The 19,585-nt window shown below is 45.2% G+C and overlaps 2 protein-coding genes across 8 annotated transcripts in view; both read right to left on the reverse strand.

Annotated features, from left to right (window-relative positions):
* Nucleotides 1–768: 768 nt before the first annotated feature.
* OLFML3 (olfactomedin like 3) lies at nt 769–3,753 on the reverse strand. Its single transcript, XM_036088473.2, has 3 exons — nt 3,360–3,753; nt 2,401–2,686; nt 769–2,072 (listed from the first exon to the last, which is right to left on the reverse strand). Exons 1-3 carry the CDS (start codon nt 3,471–3,473, stop codon nt 1,252–1,254), a joined length of 1,221 nt encoding a protein of 406 aa, XP_035944366.1. The 5' UTR covers nt 3,474–3,753; the 3' UTR covers nt 769–1,251.
* A 1,463-nt stretch (nt 3,754–5,216) lies between these two features.
* Nucleotides 5,217–19,585, reverse strand: part of HIPK1 (homeodomain interacting protein kinase 1) — a 49,209-nt gene continuing 34,840 nt past the window's right edge. For 3 of the 7 annotated variants that reach the window (XM_036088459.2, XM_078072575.1, XM_078072576.1), the window contains 8 exons: nt 18,782–18,916; nt 16,015–16,157; nt 15,420–15,602; nt 14,711–14,917; nt 12,970–13,211; nt 11,193–11,323; nt 10,421–10,489; nt 5,217–10,069 (listed from right to left, as the gene is read on the reverse strand). In XM_036088459.2, coding sequence (XP_035944352.1) covers nt 9,581–10,069; nt 10,421–10,489; nt 11,193–11,323; nt 12,970–13,211; nt 14,711–14,917; nt 15,420–15,602; nt 16,015–16,157; nt 18,782–18,916 — 1,599 coding nt within the window. In that variant the 3' untranslated portion in view covers nt 5,217–9,580. Of the gene's footprint in view, nt 10,070–10,160; nt 10,289–10,420; nt 10,490–11,192; nt 11,324–12,969; nt 13,212–14,710; nt 14,918–15,419; nt 15,603–16,014; nt 16,158–18,781; nt 18,917–19,585 lie in introns of all 7 variants that reach the window. The other 4 variants (XM_078072577.1, XR_013447974.1, XM_036088461.2 and 1 more) reach the window with 4 other exon arrangements.

The raw sequence follows: 19,585 nt of genomic DNA on the forward strand, positions 1-19,585 counted from the left end.
TCCTCTCCGGGTCCCTCTCCCTTCCCCGGATGGCCTCCTGGAATTCCGAGCCAGAGGCCAGGGCAGGACAGGGTTAAGTTTCCAGGACTCCTGGCCAGACTTCAGCCAGGTTCCAGGACTGTGGTGGGGGTGAGCGGAGGGACGTGTTGGGAAACTGGTAGAGCTCCCATCTGGGGCACGGTCACGGCCCCTCCTCCTCGCCCAAACCGCAGACGCCGTGGCAGCAAGAAAATCAGCGCGGTTCAGAGCAAGCTCGATTGTGTAACCGTGTAACCGGGCCCGCGGGCTGCCCCGAGCCGGAGAGGGCAGTGGGGGCTGGGGCCGGGGCAGAGGCCACCTCAGAAGTGACACCGGAAGTTCTTTCCCAAAACACAGTCGGGGCTCTGGTCTTCACACTGCGCTCCGCTGCGACTCGGATCCATTTTCTGGTTCAAACCCTCTGCGAACTGGAATTGGAAGCTCTGCCCCTGGGCCCCAGGCTGGCGGCAGGGGCGCGGGGCCAAGGGCGGCTCTGGGAGGGCCGCCGCGGACGAGAGGCGGCTGTGGAGGGAAGCCTTTCCGCCGGCCCCCTAAAGCGGCGGGATTGTGTGCTTCCCCAGGCGCCGCACGGTAAATCTGTAACTAGAGAAGTCCCCTCTATCTCAGCAGGAGAGCCCAGCCAAGTCCCAGATGTGGCTTAAGGAGTGGCAATGGGGTGGAGGAGGAAAATGGAGGGTCACGGGGAGAAATCCGATCTGAGGGCCACCCCAAACAAACACAGGCGAGGAGCAGTGGCTTTTCCTTTTAATGCAAAATGTTGCAATAATACAAAATGATGTGGAGAAAGCCCCGTTCTCCGGGGCACTAAAGGGAGAAGGGAGACAGCCAGAGTTGAAAGTCTCCTCCTCCTAGAACCCTCTCCCCCCACCGGACTCACACGGAGGCAAGAAATATTCTGTTGCCCATTTGCTGGGGTTGCCCCCATGCGAGGGTCCAGAGCTCTGGGTCTGCGTGGTCTTTGGCCTGAAATTCATTGCCATGGGGCAGGAGGGCAGTGGCCACTTAGGGCTGTCTCTCTTTCAGCTCTAAAAGGGTCTCTGAAGATCTAAGGTCCCCCAGGAAACGGAGGGGCTATGAGAATTTGGCTTCCGTTGGCTGCAGATACGGGCCCCGAAGCACAAGTTGCCCACATCTGGACAACGAGGAGCAGGAAATGTTGTGGGGACAGAAATGTGTAGAGGTGAGAGAGATTCCCCGACCAGGGCTAGGTCCTCAGACTTCTTCCTCTTTCTTTCTCATCTCCAGCTTATAGACAATCTGGTAGCCGTCATCCCAGGCGTAGAGCTGACGCTCTCGGGGGTTATAGCGGAGGCTGGCATGGGCCCCGTATCGGCGGGGGAAATACGGGAGGGCCGCCCTCTCGGGGGTCAGGGTGCCACTGGCATCAAAGGAGCATTGGATGCGGGCGCGGCTGGCAGGGCGGGTGTTGTAGACAACGTACAGGGTGCCGCAGATGACAAAGGCCGCCTCGGCATTCTCTCTGGGACATGGTGTGTCCCACTGCTGCTCGGTGTCCAGGGTCTGGGGGTCTAACTTGGCCAGACACAAGTGCCTGTCATCTTCCCGAGTGGCATAGACAGCCCAAAGGCCCTCCTCGTCAGCGGCCAGGTCGATGTACGTGTCTGCTGTCAGCCCGTACGGGGGGATCAAACCCTCCGCCGGGAATACTGAGCTGTCCACCACGGTCCGGTTTGCCAGGTGGAATTTGATAAGCTGCAAGGTGTTCTCCAGCTCCCCTCCCCCTCCAGGTCCTCCAGGAGGCCTCCGGGCATAATAAAGAAAGCCACCGTACACCAGCTGCCCCGTGCCTACCCAGGGGAAGGGCACCCGGATCCGGGAAGCTTTCCGGGCAGCCATGGCCAGGGTGAAGTCCCGCAGCCTTGGGAAGACAAAGGCTGTGTCATTCTGTGTCCCATCTAATACGTAGATCTTCTCTGTTGGCCCCATTGGATCCTTGGTCCACAGACCAGCTGGGCCACCGAACCGCTTCAGGATCTTCATTGATCTCACCTGAGAGATTGTGTAGCCACAGTCTGGTGGGGAGGGAGAAAAGCACAGGACAAGGCAATACGGGCAAGAGTTAGATGCCCGATGCGGGAACCCCCCAGGGTGGGCCATCTGGAGGACAGTGGGCATTTGCCAGTGGACGCCTCCACTCTTAGGGAGGATAGGGAAAAGGGCGCCACAGAGGCCTGGGTCCCCAGAAACGCTCGCAATGGTCCTGTCATTATAGAGATTCTCCTAAAGCAGATTCCAGAAAATCGCGCCAAAGTGGCCTCCGGGACAAGGAGAAAAATGGCAAAGAACCAAGGCAGAATACAGGTCCTGAGAGTGTCAGGGCTCTGCTTTTGGACCACTTACCTGTCACCATATCGTACTTCTCATTTCTTCTACCCTTGCCTTTCATCCCAGGGCCTCCGGTCACCTTCTCATCAACCTCCACACAGGGTAGAGCTGGGTTCTGGGTCTCCAGATAGTCAACTTCCCGCTCCAGACGGTCCACTCTGCCCGAGATGGTGTCGGCCTCGGTTCTGAGTGCCTCACGCTCCTTCTCGGCCACCTCCAGCAGCGGCAGCATCTTGTTCTTGAAGTCCCTCAGCTCAGCGGCGTGCCGGCTACTTTGGTCCTGGCACTGGGCCAGCCGTTCCTGCAGGGATGGAGGCCAGGAGAGGGGCTGAAGGGTTACAACTCCCAGGCAGGGAGAGGCCCAACCAGGGAGTGAGGAACGGGAAAGAGCACAAACTCAGCCAGGCATCAACTCCCCTTCAACCCCCACTGAAAGGAAACCAGATGTTTGGAGATGCTAACTGTGCAAAGAGCCCGGCTCGGATCACCTAGGCCTCTACCCCCACTTCATGTCCTCTGAGCCGCCAGGGGGGCCTAAGTGCATGAGGGGTCTCTGCTCCACTGTATACTTCTCCTCCTGGGAATGAACAGATTTCAACTCGGGAATGGCACAGACTTCAAACTGTTAAAAAGACAGAAAGCTGCAGGTTCTCTGGGAACTTCTAACTCTCACAGAATCATCAGCTCACCCTGAGATGCTTTCTTACCATGCTAGCTCTCATGTCCACTGTCCCCTTATTCCATGCCACCTCAGGGTAAAACACAAAGGCCTGTTTGCTTTGGAATGGCTCTGTGGCCGTGGGGAAAGAGGAGGGCTTGCAATTGTAAGGATACTCTTACTAAAAGATAGAGTTTTCTGTCGGTCCTCACAGAGCCCCATCGTGTCATGTCCCCAGATCCCTGACACACTGGGTGAATCAACAGGAGATGTGGAGTCCTTCCCGCCTGGCCCGGGAAAGAAAGGAGTCACTCACCTCTAAGGCAGCTAGTCGGCGTTCCATGTACTCCACAAGGTGGTGCTGCTGTCCCTGAAGGGGTCGCAGCCATGACAAAAGGAACAAGGTGAGGAGAGGCGTGCAGGGCCCCATGGCCGCAGGAGAAAGGGGGCCGGAGTAGGAGCGTGCGGTCCTGTGCCTTTTCCACTCAAGCCCGCCGCTTAGCTTTGGAGGCGGGGTGGGGGCGGTGCCTTCTCTCTTTCTGGATCTCGGGTCTCTCTCACTACTCTGGAATGCTTTCACGGTCTCTTTACAGCCCCCACCCCCTCCTTTCCGCCTGGATTGATCAAACACAGATGGCCCTATGGCAGAGCAGCCAGAAGAAGCCTTAACCACCTCCCGCCTAGGCTGTAGGCTCCCGGGGAGAGGGGAAGGAGATGAAACCCCGGGGCAGAGGACTTCTGGGCAGTCATCCAGAAAAAGGAGCTAGCAGCAGGAGGCAGGGGCCCCGGAGTACACTCAGCAAACTCTATTCCTGTTTTAGGAGAATGCATGCTTCCTTCCAGCGCTGGCCTCTTAAAAGACATCCATCATTAATCTTTTCCTTCCCCAGCAATAGTAGCATGAATTGTTTTCTGCCTTGTTCGGTGGAAGCGGGAAGCAGGGGAGATGAGGTTTGAGGGGAAGGGGTGGGAGAAAAGATCACAGTGGTCAAGTCTGCACTACCTTCTTCTATAGCTCATTGGCGCCATCTTGTGATAAGCACCTGGTGTCATCTCAGGATTCACAGGGAAACCAAGGCTTAGACCTCACGTCCTGTGGAAAATTTTCCACAAAGCAAGCCAAGCAGATTGAATTTACAGGGGTTTTCATCATTAAAACACAGATTTCCCCACAGACTACCCAACTACTTAAGGGGCTATCCCAATCTCTCTCTGATTTAGCCTAAGGAAGAGAATATAACTGAGATTTTAAAACAAACAAAAATACCAAAAAACCCCAGATCACTGGCAAGTTAAATTCATTCTTGGTTACCTGGGAAGTGAGACTGATAGCAGAGCCTTTCTATTTGCCTTTCTCTTACCTGAACTCTTCTAGGTATATTCTCTTACCAAAACTGGGGAACGTTCAGGGAGTTCACCCTCATTTCATTTATTTAGGAAAAAAAAAATATATATATATATGTGTTGCAGTCTAAATCAAATAAATGTGTTCTGACTTCCCTACCAATGGGAGAGAAGAGCCTATTGATCCTTTCTAGGTTATGGTCCAAAACGGTGTTTCTAAATGCGTCTCATTTCTATACCCCAACCACGACTGCAGAACCCCACAATGAATTAATGGCCACTGTAGGGTAGATGTGGCCTGAAACACATGTGTCAAAAGAAGCCAAACGAATATATAGCATTTATTCAGGGACCTGCAGTGATCGATTTAGACAAATCTCTAATTCTTCATCAGGAGAAATTTTCTTCACTTTAGAATCAAGAGAAATCTACTCGGAGTCCTTCTCCAAAAGGACTATGCTTCAAACAATGCAGCTTGAAAGGAGGGAAAAATAGCGTCTGCTGTGGTGATTCTGATTTTCATTATACTTCAGATGGTTGCTGGAACATGCTAGGAAACAAAGTTTAGTTATCCTGGGTCAGAAGCTGTGCCTCCTTCAAAGGGCCAGGACCAGATGATCTTCAGCTAGGGCCCGGACACTCCATTCCTGGGAAGTGTTTTCAACCAACCCTGTTTCATTTCCATTGTGGAGATTTGTATGAAAGATGGATTTGCCTCTAACCCACCACTGACGTTCATTTCAGATGCGATATATTTAGCCACTCCAAAGATGCCATTTGTTGATCCCCTTTGTAACCCTCTAACAGAAGTCAAAGACAGCCACATGAATCAGAAAATTTACCCATTTTATTGATGCATTGCAATTGCTCTACATTTTACCATATTATGTAGAAAATACTGAAAATACAAGCTACTTTGTAAAACCAAAGACGAACATTGAATCCAAAGATAAACTATGTTTTACACAATGGACCCTTTTCCCGTAGTTAGTATTAAATTTTAAATATCTATTTCTTTTGTTAAAATGATTATTTTACATACTCCCTAAGTACATCTGCATTACAAACATAGCTCAATAATTCTCAGAAACTGTTTCTAGAGGCTTGTTGTAAAAGGAAGCGCACAACCAGAAAAGGGAGAAAGCAAAAAAAGTTTAAATCGCACACAATAACTAGCATATCAAATACATTTAATAAAGTTGGAATTCCATTGCAATATCAAGGATTCAAAGCAGAAATACTAACATTACATATAATGTACATATAATGTACTGCTACATGTAGTGAGATTATTTTTCAAGCTGAATCAAAACCACACATTATATAAAGTTTAGCAACAAACAACCATGTAGACATGCTGCACCATCCATCAGTTAAAAAAAAAACAACAAACAAACAAAAACCAAAACAGGAAGCAGGCTTGGGCCATTCCTGTCACTGAGAGGCAATTTCATTTCCTATCCTAAAACCAACCAACCTAATCAGTGGGTTTTTGCATAATAATGCTGAATAAAACACACATTACTGTGCTTGCCTGGCTAAGGGCAGTCAAGCTGAGCCCCTCTAGTGGAGGACGATGGATGGCCAGAACTGTTTGAAATGGGAGTTCTTATTCCTGGGGCTGGTATCTGAGCTGAGCACTGACAGCAGTATCCCCCTCCTGGGAGCTATTAAAACTCTGGAGTGATCAAGTGTCCCAATGAGCCCAGAGTGGCTGTACTTAAATCTTCCCCACTTTCTCTCTCACCCTGAAGGGGAAAAGCTGGAAATGCAAGTTCTGAAAGGACGTAAAGCCTTAAGCTGGTCTGAGGTTAGGCCGCTGCTCACTGAATTCGCAGGGCTTCCCCCCATCCTGTCAGGGCTGGCAATGTTAAGCCCCAGGGACAGAATCTAAAGCCACATTGAGCACATACACATTGAGTGGACACAGATGGATTTTTATCTTGGTAAATTTGAAATGCCAATTTGCAGACTAAGGCTGAAAATTTCTAAAACTCTTAAAGCCACACATTGCTAGTAAGGATGTTTCAGATAACAATACACACTCTTGGTATTGTCTTTTCCCCATGAAGTTGTAAGACTCGCATCTTAAGTGGTTATCTACTTATTGGACAGGGGGGCAGGAGTGGAGTGTTTTGTACTTTTTTTCCTGCATCTCGTTTGTTACAAAAACAACAAATCTTATCCCTTGTAGAGGAAAGATAAGGAACAAAAAATGTTTCTACTAGAAACTAGGTCTGCCTTTGAACAAGAAAATCAAAATATGCTTGGCAAAAAAGGGAAACACAACGATCACACACGTTGACCAGAAAACTGTGTAACACTAGTGACGGAAACTATACAAACTGCTTGGGTATCTTCCCCAATATAGCGGTGCAAACCGAACTCAGGAGAATGACCACAAAAAAAAAAAAAAAAAAAGAAAAAGCAGAAAACACCAACATGTTCCTGGTAGGCTGTACTGACTGTACTATCTGCCCCATCGTGGAAGCCCTTACTCTTTACAATGAAGAAACTCCAAATACCTTGACAGCTCCTCGGTGTTCAACCCGGTACAGAGCTTGCTGACCAGGCTCCATGAAATCTCCCATCTCCATCCTGCACCTCCTTGACGCCATCTCTACAAAGAACCAGTCCTAGACTTAGCCCTCAAGTACATAATTTTCAATTCAGATGGAACACTTCTATATCTTAGAGTTAACCTTCTTCCCCCAAATCTTTTATGGGCAGGAACATCCCCATCCCCAGTACCCTCCACTTGACCCAGATCCATGCAGGAGCTGAGAGTACAAGGACAATTTCACAGCCCCAAGAATATTCAAGTTGTTAAAAAGAAACCTCAAAAGCCCGATGACTCAACAGGCTTTGGTTCCTTTTTAATATTCTTCACCGGCTCAGAAACCTTCCTGTGAGTTCCCTGTCACCAGCGGCCTCACAAAACTCCTCCTCATAGTATGGGGACATGGTAAGCAATACAACAGGCTCTTTGGTATAAACAGATCTGTTATATGTTTTTTTTCAACAAGCAAATATTTTACTAGGAATGGCAACTATTTGCAGGAAGGACTGCCACATGGGAAAAGGAAAAGAAAAATCTCATTCTAAAAGTGATTGCACATACTTTAAAGAAAAAGAAAACAACCACATATTTCATATTGGCTTGACTCCTCTCACCTGCTTCCCAAATTCTCACAGAAGCAAGGTAGCAATGCGCCGTGAGAGAGCCACATGGGGAAAATGCTTCTGTGAGAACTCAGCTGAGATTCCGGGTTGGAAAGGGGTAGACGTGGTGCTAAAGGAGAAAAGCTGCTGTTTTTATTTTTCAACGAAGGCAGGGACACTGACAACAATGCATTTACACGACACAGCTACTAATCCTGTTCTGATAAATCCCAGTGAACAGCTTAGGGTCCACAAGGGCTTGCTGGTCCGTCCTAAGGCAAGCTCACTGTAAACTCTATGAACCACTACATTATCATATAAGGCACTACAATAAGGGAAGGAGGAGATAGGGAAGAAGAGACACACACTGAACAACTCCTCACCAGACACACCTGTGCAAAACAATTCCAAGGGTCTCCTCTCCTTGCAGGCAATGCCCCTGCTCATTCAACACTACAGTAATATGCTCTAATATAATTGCAATTAGTTCACATACATTCCAACAAGTATCAGTTCATTTTGGTTTAAATACAATGGAGACATCCATTCCATCTCCGGGGTAACACTGGAGGATCAGATACACACTAAATACACAATTCAAGTGTAATCACTACACATTTGATTACAAATAACATTTTGGGTTAGCAGGAAAAATTGCTTGTTATATTTTTCTAATCAATATGTACATATTTAATTATGCAAAATATTAAAACACCACCATTACAAAACTTCTAAAATATTTTTAAATTCAGTAATAAATTTTTAAAATATTTTTTGCAATTCCTACATGCACTTATTGTATAAGTCTTAATAAGAGAGCATTCAATTTGCTGCTGGCATACAAAGGAAGCTACTTTAAAGTATAAAAGCTATACACAACGTTCTTATCTGGTTTCAGATTCTTTAGCTTTCTCCCCAAATAAATCACTTAGAACAGAAGGGAGAGATGAGGCAAAGAGAGAGAGAGGTGTATTATTGAAAATTCATATTAATCTTTAGGCAAAGCTCACCAATGCCAACAACCTTTAGGCAAAGCTCATCAATACCAATATCGCATAATACAGAGAGATTTTGCATATAATAAGACAACCACCACCATACAATAATAACCACCTTAATGGCTTTTCCAATAATAAAATTTAAGCTGAATCAGAGAAAGAGAGAAAGACTTTTAAAAATAACTTAAGAAGAATGCACGGTACTTCATTTAAAAAGAGTAATGCCTAGTGCTTTCACGGTAGGTATGGATTCTCTCACACTAAGTTACCAGCAAATGGTGAGCTGCCTTTTTAACACTACTTTACAATAAACACAGGAGCAACTGAGAGAATCCCAAGAGTAACACAGAGCAGTATATTACCAGTTTTGCAAAAATAACAATTGCCCAGTAAGTGTAACGTGACACGAAAACAAAACTAAAACACTGTAAGTCTAATGTCCCATAAGAAAGGTAAAATTTTGAGAGGAGAAATGCCTGATAGTCAGATACAGACTTGTGTAAGCTGCTCTTAATATAGGCAATTAAATCTTGGTTTTTAAACAAGCAAAAAGTGATGATTTTTCTTTTCTCACTTGTTACCGGATTTCAAATCCTCCTATCAGCATTTTTCCTCTGACCAGCAATTACAATAAAACAAAGTTAAATAAAGAGGGGCTTCACTTGGTTTTTTAAAAACATTTATAGAAATCAAGTCAGAGAGAAAATATTTTTCAAAGGGTAACTTCAGAACGATCTCTCTTCCTTGGTAACTGCAGAAGATGGGCATCTGAACTCTTCCAAATAGCAAAAATGCTGTCACAAAAATAAAGAATTAAAAAATAGGGCAGACTTTGGGAGACTACAACAATGCAGTCAACACTAAGACAGGTTCCCCAGAGAAAAACCTTCTGCTTCAGTGGGCCCCTGCAGAACAAGTTGCTGGCTAAGGAGTTTCAAGAGGGGCTTAAGGGAGGAGAGCTCGTCATAGCCCGTTATTAAGAACTCAGGGCCAGGAATAGGCAGCCATGACCCCTCCTCCCTCTGCTCACCAACTACAAATAGGAATACTGGCTGATCTTGGTAGGACTCAGTGGGTATCCAGTGTAAATTGTTGAGCCTCGGGAAGACCCAATGTAGGACTGGGTGGCAAACTGGTGTTGGTACTGAGCAGGGGCCACACTGGCAGAAGTGAGAAGGCTGGGCCCAACACTGACAGGGACCTGGTGCACCAGAGTGCTAGGGTGGGTGGTATAGGCTGCAGCATGCCTTGAGGAGCCCTGGGGGGAGAAGAGATGAGCAATGGAGCTGGTGGAGCCCAATGCAGCAGCAGAGGTGGGGGCAGCATACGTATACAGGTGAGGCTGGCTCGGCAGGTGAGCAGGGGCTGGGGCCAGGTGTGGGTGCCCCGTCGAGTGTAGTGGGCTGCCGTGCTGGAAGGCGTAGGGGGCTTGGGAGAGCGGGGCCACAAACGCCTGCTGCCTGCGGGGGGCAGGGTTGCTGCTTCTCTCCTGCGAGGTTGGAGCTGACGATGACTGCTGGTTCTGGAAGGAGGAAGAAGGGAGTGAGGAACCTTGAGGTCATTCCGGTTCGGGGCACCAAAGACCAAGTGGAGAGTTGAGTAGAAGTTCTAACCTGTACTGTTCCTGGGCTGCCACAGCACAGAAATCTCCCAGACTGGCAATGCTGTCAGAAGTCAGCCTCCATCCCTCCACCTCTTGGCAGAACAGATCCTAACCCAGCCCAGATAGCAGCAGTTTGCTCTTAAGTATGACAGGGGCAAGGGGGGGGGGGGTAGGGAATCAAGAGTTCACAGGGTTACCCACTCCTGCAAGTTAGTAACTGTTGACTCACTCACCCTATTCTGGCGCCAGGGAATTTGAATTTTTCCTAACCTTTCTTTCTTGCCATTGTTTTCTTTTGTTCTCCTCTAAGTTCTTCATATCCCTCTTGACTTGTGGAGCCTAAAACACATGCACTAACTCGAACTGACATTTGCACTTGCATGTGCTCTCTCTCTCTCTCACACACACACACACACACACACACATTCACAGTTACACCCTCATATTTACACTTTCTTAATACTGGTAGACATCATACAAGCACCAGAATTTTAGCTGAAGAAAGAATGAATAGTGCCCCTTTTACAAACACAATAGTGTCCCTCCCCACCCCATCAGATCACATAGTGGTGGCGGGGGGGGAATCTCAGACTCAAGCCAACACATAGGACTAGAACCAGCTGATGAAGTGGCCACAAAGCTTTGCACTGTCTCTTGCCTCAAGTAATCAGTGTGAGGCTCAGGTTATTTATGACCTGGGATATAAAGGAAGAGGATCTGGTAGCAAAGCATGTGGTGGTACAGAAGCAGGTATGGACTAAAGCACCCAAGGCTCTTTCTAAATTCCAGACATTTCTCTAATCTTCCAGGACAGACGAGGGAGGTCTGAAGGAAAACCTGGAATGTGCATCCTCAACACACTTACAGAGGGAATAAAGGGACACAGCACATGCAGGTATGACGCAGGCCATGGAACACCAAATGGTCTGACACAAAAGGGGCTTCATTTGGCTTTATTCAGCAGTCCAGCCGGAAGCAGGGTTCTCCAGAGAGTGACAAGAGGGAGGGCCCCAAACAGAAGGCAGCAGCCCCTAGCGCTTACCTGGCTAAGGTTGAGTGGCTGTGCTGCGCTGGTCCCCCCGCGTGGAGCTCGACACCCTGTGGGGGTGATACAGCATCCAGATGACTGCCCACTCACTGAGGCCACTGGCTTGGTCTTACTGCTCAGGAGACCTAAAAAAGGGTCAGACCGTAGTCAGTTATGAGTGGCCTCAGCTAAAGCTCAGATGGCATCATATTCATCAGACCACATCTGTATGAGGTTTGCAAGAGTTAAGGTTTCATGTGTATCTTATTTCCTCAATTACATTTACACCAGAGGAACAAAAACTGTACAACCCATTTCTTTTCTGTCTTGCTACAAAGCTCCATGAAGGATCTTCGAAAGATTCACTTCAGTAAATCTTACACAGTCTCTTGTAATGTGCAAGGCACTGCTGGAAATACAAACACCAGTGGGACACAGTCCCTACCCCCAAGGGGCCTAGAGTTTTATGTAGGAAGGGGTGAGACATGTATAGAAATGACACTGGGAAGCTGAGTAAGATGTTGGTAATGCTTAGGACATTTAGGTGTCAAAGGAGCTTCAAAAGAAGGCATGGTTAGATCCTGTTGGGCACTCACTATCTTTAAATTCTAAGAAACTGCAGAGCAGTTGGATATAAGCAAGATCAATTTCCAAGTTCTGCTTCCTCTGTGGTCCTACTAGGAAAACGGAAGCATTTATTCAATGATTTGTGGAGTAGCCTCTATTCTTTGGACCCAACAATGGACAGCTCCTAACGACGCTCTTCAGTAGCCTGGCATCAGGAAGTTCTGCCTTGTCTGCAATGGGACAGCTGCCCAGTTCTGAGGGGGTTCGCACTGAAGCTTAACATGATATCCTGAAATCAGAATCCTGTTCATGTCTCTGGCAGTAACATAATTCATAGTAAAACACTAATTTATGTCAGTACAGCACAGACGGCTATACTGACACCAAAATTTCACGCTCCCCCTCCTCTGGTGTACAGAGCTGCCACTGGAAAACAGCTGCCTAGACAAGGACTCCATTTCCTGGGCCTCCGAGCCTCTAGGTGAGGCCATGGGATTAGTCTGCACTGTTTCCAGGGCTTGAGAGGTATCCCTCCTCCAAACTCTTTCTTCTTTTCATTGGAGGCTGAGGATCCCTGACTCACTGCAGGCCCACCAACCAGGAGCACTAGCACTGGGAAGTCATGTGAGTAAGAAGCAAACTTCTATTACGTCAAGCCAGGGAGGTCTGCGGTTTGTTACTGCAGCTGGCGTTACCTGATAACTGAACTGGGGAGCCTAAGCCCAGCATCTAACAGCAAAAAAGATGGAGGTTGCTAGGTTGATGATAAAACCACAAAAGTATTACTGCTATGACACTGGTAAGAAAAGATCTAAGTACATACTGGTTTCCAAAAAAAAAAAAAAGAAAAAAAAAAGTTTGCAGTCATTTTTAATAGTATCCATTCCTGTTCACTCTGGATTGTTCAAATTTGAATCACTTGTGCCAAAAAAAATTTGCCTGCTAATTCTCCCTGCGGTACAACAGCTCTTGTCTGTCTTCTCCCATCAAAACTGAGTACATTTCTGAGACTACAAATTCACTTTTATGTTAATCCAAACAAAATAAACATAGTAAGATACACTGATTGCCAAAAATGATTTCACATCACAAGGAACTGATTTCTGAATTAAGTAACTGGTCGCTACCATCGCTACCATATAATCTACCTAAGCAGATTATGGCGACACATTAAGGACACACACACAGCGATGGAGAGTTCACCTGCGGCTGTGAAGATGCTCACCTGAGGCTGGGGCTGCTACAGTGCAGTCGCCAAGCTGAGTTTTCAGTGGAGGCACGATGATGGTGCGGGTGCCAGCGCCATCCCCCACGACTCTGCCGGGCCCCTCCACAAGGAGTCCACTATTGCCCCGGAGAGCACCCAGGGTATCAGTGGAATATGGGCTGCTCAAGGAAGAGTCAGAGTCTGGAGAATCATTGACAGTGACATAACTGATGACATTAGACCTTGCCTTCAGGCCCGAGCTGAGGAGAAGAAAATACATGAAAATTCAACCCCCTTTTAGCAATGTTTCTTTGCTGATCTCTGGTCTCCCATGACGACAAGGATGACGACGGCGACAGAGTAATGCTAGCAGCGGCAGACTTCTGAGTGCTTGTTATGCATCAGGCACTGTTCTTACACTACACGTAGGTCTCACCGGATCCTCACAACACTTCTATGAAGTAGGTACTATCACCCCCATTTTGTAGATGAGGAAGCTGAAGCACAGAGAGATTAAGACACTCAGCCAAGGTCACACAGGCGGTAAGTGGTGAAGACAGGATTCAAGCCGGGACAGAATGCTGCCAGATACACAGCTCTAACAACTCTTCCACGTTGCCGCTCAGCCATTTCCACTCACGGTCATTTCAATAGTATTCCCCGTATCATCCTGCTAGACTATATAAATGGTTCCTTAGTATGTCTAATCAAACTTCTCGCCATACTTTTTTTTTTTTAAATGTTCCTTCACAAACTGAACTCCATCTTCCTAACTTTAATTTTTCCTGATTTTAAAAGAGACTTGGCTCCAGTCAAAGCAATCCTGCTGGTTTCACAACTTTTGCCACTCCATGGTCACTGTTCCTCACTGGAAAGTTCACCTTTTCTCTTCCCCAAATCCGTTCAGAAACCACTTTCAATACTTAGGTTCAAGTCTACATCCCATTTGTAAATACCATTTTGTAACTGTAAATATCATTTGTAAATAGCTCTTTTGAAGTACTTCATTCTAAATCTGCTCTTTCAGGTCATTAAACTTCATTTATATATAACTCTGCAAAGTCTTCTCAGTTACTGTCATGTGTGAATCCTACCTCCTCAGGTAAATGTGGGGTTATTCCGTCTTCTTTATGCCTAGCACCAAAGGCCCAGTGAAGAATATAACACAGAAAAATCAAAGCAATTAACTATGTTCCCACTAAGAGAGAGGTGTATGTAACAGTTCTTAAATGTATCCACTCTCTCTTGGTTAACTGCCCAGTTAAGAACTTGGATTAAGGTGCTGAAATAAGAGGAAATTATCTGGTATTTACATTCCTCAACTTTCAGACCATACTTAAAGTTGCACCTCTTCCAAAGAGGCCTTTGCAGATTATGAAATTACAAATAACCTCCTATCTACTAACTTTTCCAATTAACTGTTGTCTATGTGCTTCTGCTATGGCATCTATTTTCAGACTCTAAAGGTCCTTAAAGGCAGGGAATCATGTCTGTGGTATAATGTGCATTCCAAGCCAAAGCAGCTAAATATTAAGCAACTTAATATCCCCCTTCTAGCGAATGTATCTGAAAAGACTGATTTAACATCGCTCAGTCATGGAAACTGGAGTGTTCTGACTCACGCATCCAAGGCCATACTTCCAAAATACCATTTTTTAGTCCTTCCTTTCATAGCCCAAACTGGACCACTTGCCTGAAACCAAGAGTCTAAGATTAAGGTTCGGAGCCACCGAGCCAAGGAGCCATTCACCTATCTTACCTATTGGGCTTATACTTGTTGTCCTCTTCCTCATCAGTGTCACTGCGGATGGTGATGACACTCACAGGAGGGCTGGGAGTATCTGGAATGATGATTGGCTGATGCTGATCTGGGACAGGGACTAGGGAATTATAAGAAGATGTGGTACGGAGAGGACTGCTCCCAACCAGAGAATAGACTTGAGAAGGCAGAACATCCAGAGAAGACCTGTAGAAAAAGGTCACAAGAAAGACCGTTCAGTCCTCGGTCCCCAAAACTATCCATCTTTTCCCCCAGAACTCTTCCCAACTTGTTCTTTGATTCCTTTTTACCTAACCATTAAGTCAATACAACACTTAACTATAGAAGTTCCAATAAAAACTAAACGAACCGCTCTAGCCAGGGTTTCCACCAGGGACAGGAACCCTAAAATACAACATAAATTTTATTTTTGTATGCCCTTTACTCCATGGTTAAATTTCTCTCTGTAATGTTGGCAGAAAAACAAAAACATCGGCCTAAAAGACGGCCTGGATTCAAAGTGGCAGCAGAGAGAAAGGATTTGCATAACCAGGGCACACCTGGCATGCATGACCAAGTGAAAAGGTTAGCTCAATTCGGCGGCTACTCGCCGCTTCACGCCAAAAGGGTCTATACCACGGCACTCTAAATGCTGGCGACATCTCTGTCAAACTGGCAGCTTTAACTACCAGCTCTAACAGAGACTTACTTAGAAGAGACTGGAGCAGACTGCTTATTCTTCTTTGAAGGGAGAGAACTGGATTGTTGTTGTCTGACAACATGGGCAACACCAACATTCAGGGGCTGAGCAGTGGCCAGTGTCACGTGGTTAGTCAGCAAGGAGGGCTGCTGCATGATAGTGCTGTACTGGTTGCCGTGAGAGTGGGCATTCCTGTACCAACAGAAAGACACAGAGAAGACTGAATGGCTAAACCGCTGGGAAATTAGGACCAAATAGGTATTAAAAGCAATTAAAACAACCAAACAGAGCTGCATTTTATTTTTTAAGTTGGGCACCTGGATGACAAGGCTATAGGTTTTCATTGCATGGTTTCTAATTGCATAAGCCTTTCTTTAAATCCCAAATAAATGATTCCTGATCTCAGAATCTATTGTTTTCCTATATTCCAAGTTTTCTCATTACTCCATCTCCTAGCCCGATAAGGGTTTTCTTAAAGAATCTGAAACAGAGATACATCTCTCCTTTCCTTTATATTCTTCCCAGTCTGACCAAACCATCAAGCACTCCTACCCTAGGGGATCTACCCTTGCAAATCTCCCAGAGAGGAACACAGGGTACTTGCCTCCAGTCTGTGAGCTGCTGGCCACTGCCCATGGCCTCTGGAATCACTGCTGTGGGCTGGACAGAGTTGTGCAGAGCTACCCCAGGCAACTGTTGCCAAGTTGAAGGCAGGAGAATTTGTTGGGTTCCTCCAGGCCAAGCCTGCTGTAAGGAAACACACATAAAAAGATCCAGACTTGACTCATTCTTGGCTTTTTCTTTTGTTTTTCAGATGAAAGAAAAATTCATATCTTAAAAGAAGTTGCTTGTAGATTGTTAACTTGCAGAGATCAAAAAAGAAAAGTCAGAGGGGCTCAAAGTTACAAGTCTTATGAATAGGGAAAAGAAAACATGCTGCTTTTTCTCGGCCACCTCTGTAACATGACCACCAGGGTATTAAAGAAAAGAAGATCCCTGTGGTTAAGAGTTTCTCTCTAATACTGCAGAGTCAAAGAGTCTGAAAAGTTCAGAGGTAAGCTCCGGTTAAATGATGGAGTATCATTTTTGCAACGATTCTAAAAATACACCTAGAAAGAGTTAAGACAGCTCCCTTGAGATTAAAAATAGGAATTTTAAAATTGAAGTGCCAATCAGTTAAGACATCAGGTCAATTCAACCCATAAAACAAAGGGGAGAATTGTGCCTTTTTAAAAGGGTAGGACTTGGAACATGGAGACAGATGCGGATGACCAAAGGCCAAAATCCTTTGGCAAACAAGCATATGCCAGCAAGAGAAAGCTAACTTCATCATATACAGCCATATGATAGAATTAAATAAGGTAGTAAGTAAAATATTTCCAAAATAGATGCAGGGAGCACCATATTTTGTTTTTAATAGTTACCTAAAATATAATGTTTAACGTATCACTTATGGAAACATACTTCAACATAAAAACTAATCACTACAAGAAAATACATCATTTCTAGTTTTTAACAAGCACTTGCAATAGACAGCAACAAATATGTTTTCTAACTTTTTACAGAAATTCTGGCATTTTCTGAAAAAATGGGAACAGATTTGAAAGTTTCCTTTTTAAACTTAAATTCTACAGTACAATCACCTACAATGCTTGGGTACATATGGTTCTTTCTTGAATTTCAAACTGCAAGGCCATCAACACACTGTTTTAAAAATATTTCTGCAAGTAACAGATCCACTTGTTACAAATACCGGTTCCAAACAAGAAGCCTTCAAAGCAGAGAAACTGCAAACACGTCTGCTACCATAAGCAGAATTTAAAACAAAATAAAACAAAACAAAAAATAAGAGAAGTATGTTAAGTCACACCATGCGTCTTTCCATAAGCCAACACCTGCACAAGACAAAGCATGTAGTTTAATACAGAGCAAGAAATAACATTCCAACGTGAGGCAGAAATCTGGCGTTCCAAGCGACGAACTGTTTTGACAGAGGAAGAACAAAAATATGCAAAGCTTAGCAAATGACTAGTGCAAACTTAAGAAAAGCAGCAAAGGAGAAGTATCAACTAACATTCTCAAAACTACAGGTGAGCAAGTTAAAACCAGTGGCTTGGATCAATCAAATTGGAAATATATCTGACTCCCTTGCACTCAGGTTTTATGCTCATGATACAATTAATCTGGAGGTGACAAAGGCTTTTAAACTAAAAACCAAACAAATTCCAACAACCAAAGTATGTTTCTGGAAGTGTTTACACTCAACATGAGTCCTTGAGAAACAACAAAGGGAATTTTTTAAAAGCCCCTTCAAAAGATGTAGATATCAGTATTCAATAGTATCAATAAAGTTTTCAAATGCTTACCTAATTTTAAATTTTTAAATAATGAAATGCTGGATGTCCAATAAAACAAGTCTAACTCCCCCAAATAAACCAAAACACATCCAAAGACCACTCTGAAGGGTACAAATCCTGAAATACACCTCGAGGTCCTATTTGTTTTTCCTATCTCTAAGCCCCATACTATTACATTTGCTGCTGTATTTAGTAACTTTTCCCCAGGACTTTTAGTGACAGAGGTATTATATTTGCATAAGGGTTTTCGGCCATATTTTCATCTCTGTATAAAGACCTACTGGTAAAGTCATTAATTTCTCCATAAACCCCTAAAAATGAGTTCACGTTTAATCTCAACCAACAAATGAAATATGATCTAAAAATATTCTAAAGGGACCATCTTTAAATGGAAGATATAAGCTGCCACTGATCATGAGTGGCAGAGTTATCTTCATATGTTCTTAGAAGAAAAGTTAACATCAACTGATAAAGCAATTAATTAGGAGCATCTTTAACATTTCTACATGCACAAAAATTTTCGAAGCTTAAAATAGCAAATAAAGAAGGAAGCTACCTTGCCAAGGAGTTCAAATTTTGGCCATCCGGATACCTGCAGCAGAGCCGAACTAAAGGCCATTTCCTTTATTCTCAAGGATCAGAGGGTAAAAGGGCAGAAAACAGATACAGTGTTGAAGCTCTTCTGAGACTACACCAAGAGCTTTTATCACACTAGGCTGGCAAAGAAGAATAAAGGGATCTGGCTCCTTACAGAGTCACACTGAATATCAGAGTCAAACAGTGCTTCAGCAAATGTTGGGGAGGAAAACAATGAGACATTAAAGATGTAGCAAGAACACAGCCACAAGATGGCACATGCTTCCATGCCCTCTGCAAAGACTAAGTTAAAAAAAAAACTTTTTTTTGAAAAATGAGAAAACCAGAAGGAAACAGAACAAAAACAAACAGGAAAAAATAAAAAAGAAAGAAACCAAAGAAACTCCGTTAGTAACACAATCAAGTGAGGGGAATTACCAGTACAGCGGCAGTCTGTTCAACCAGCGCCGGCCGGCCGGCTGCGCAGCTCAGAGTAAAGGGCACCGCATACTGCGGTGTGATGGTGGCTACTTGAGGGTGGAGAGTTGCTACCATTAGTGGTGTACAGCTTCCCTGCAACGTAGATTAGGCAGGTGAGTGAAACAAACACGGAGGCAGGTTATCTGGATTCAGAAGGGTTCTCATTCCCCCCAAGATATTACCAACAAGTAGGAATTTCTTATCACCTAAAATGCACGTAAAACACAACTTTCCCCTTCAGCTCTGCATGGCATCAGCCCACTAGGTCAAATGTCAAGGGCCTAAGGCAATCAAATATAGGAATCCTTCTTTGGCCAGATTCAGAGGATCGGCTCTACAAAACTCAGTTAACAAAGGCATGTATTAAGAATTCCTCTTCGGGGGCGCCTGGGTGGCTCAGTCGTTAAGCGTCTGCCTTCGGCTCAGGTCATAATCTCAGGGTCCTGGGATCGAGCCCCGCATCGGGCTCCCTGCTCAGCGGGAAGCCTGCTTCTCCCTCTCCCACTCCCCCTGCTTGTATTCCCTCTCTCACTGTGTCTCTCTCTGTCAAATAAATAAATAAAATCTTTAAAAAAAAAAAAAAAAAAAGAATTCCTCTTCGTCCTACTCCCAAAAGAAGAGTTTTGGGCTTCCAAATTTCCTCTGTGTCACGGGCCACAAACATTTACACACAGAATTGAAAATACGGTATCTGTTGCTTATATGAGTCTTTCATGATTTTCTTGCCCATCTTAGTTGCATGTCCCGTGGCAGGTAGAAAGT

Source organism: Halichoerus grypus, chromosome 5 (assembly GCF_964656455.1).
Source record: "Halichoerus grypus chromosome 5, mHalGry1.hap1.1, whole genome shotgun sequence".
NCBI lineage: Eukaryota > Metazoa > Chordata > Mammalia > Carnivora > Phocidae > Halichoerus > Halichoerus grypus.

Bases quoted from the DNA above. Each gene is read 5' to 3' on its own strand.
- OLFML3 (XM_036088473.2), bottom strand. From the start codon at position 3,473: ATGGGGCCCTGCACGCCTCTCCTCACCTTGTTCCTTTTGTCATGGCTG. The intron at 2,687-3,359 runs GTGAGTGACTCC...CCATCCCTGCAG, and splicing joins GCCGACTAGCTGCCTTAGAG to GAACGGCTGGCCCAGTGCCA. The intron at 2,073-2,400 runs GTAAGTGGTCCA...CCTCCCCACCAG, and splicing joins GAAGTACGATATGGTGACAG to ACTGTGGCTACACAATCTCT.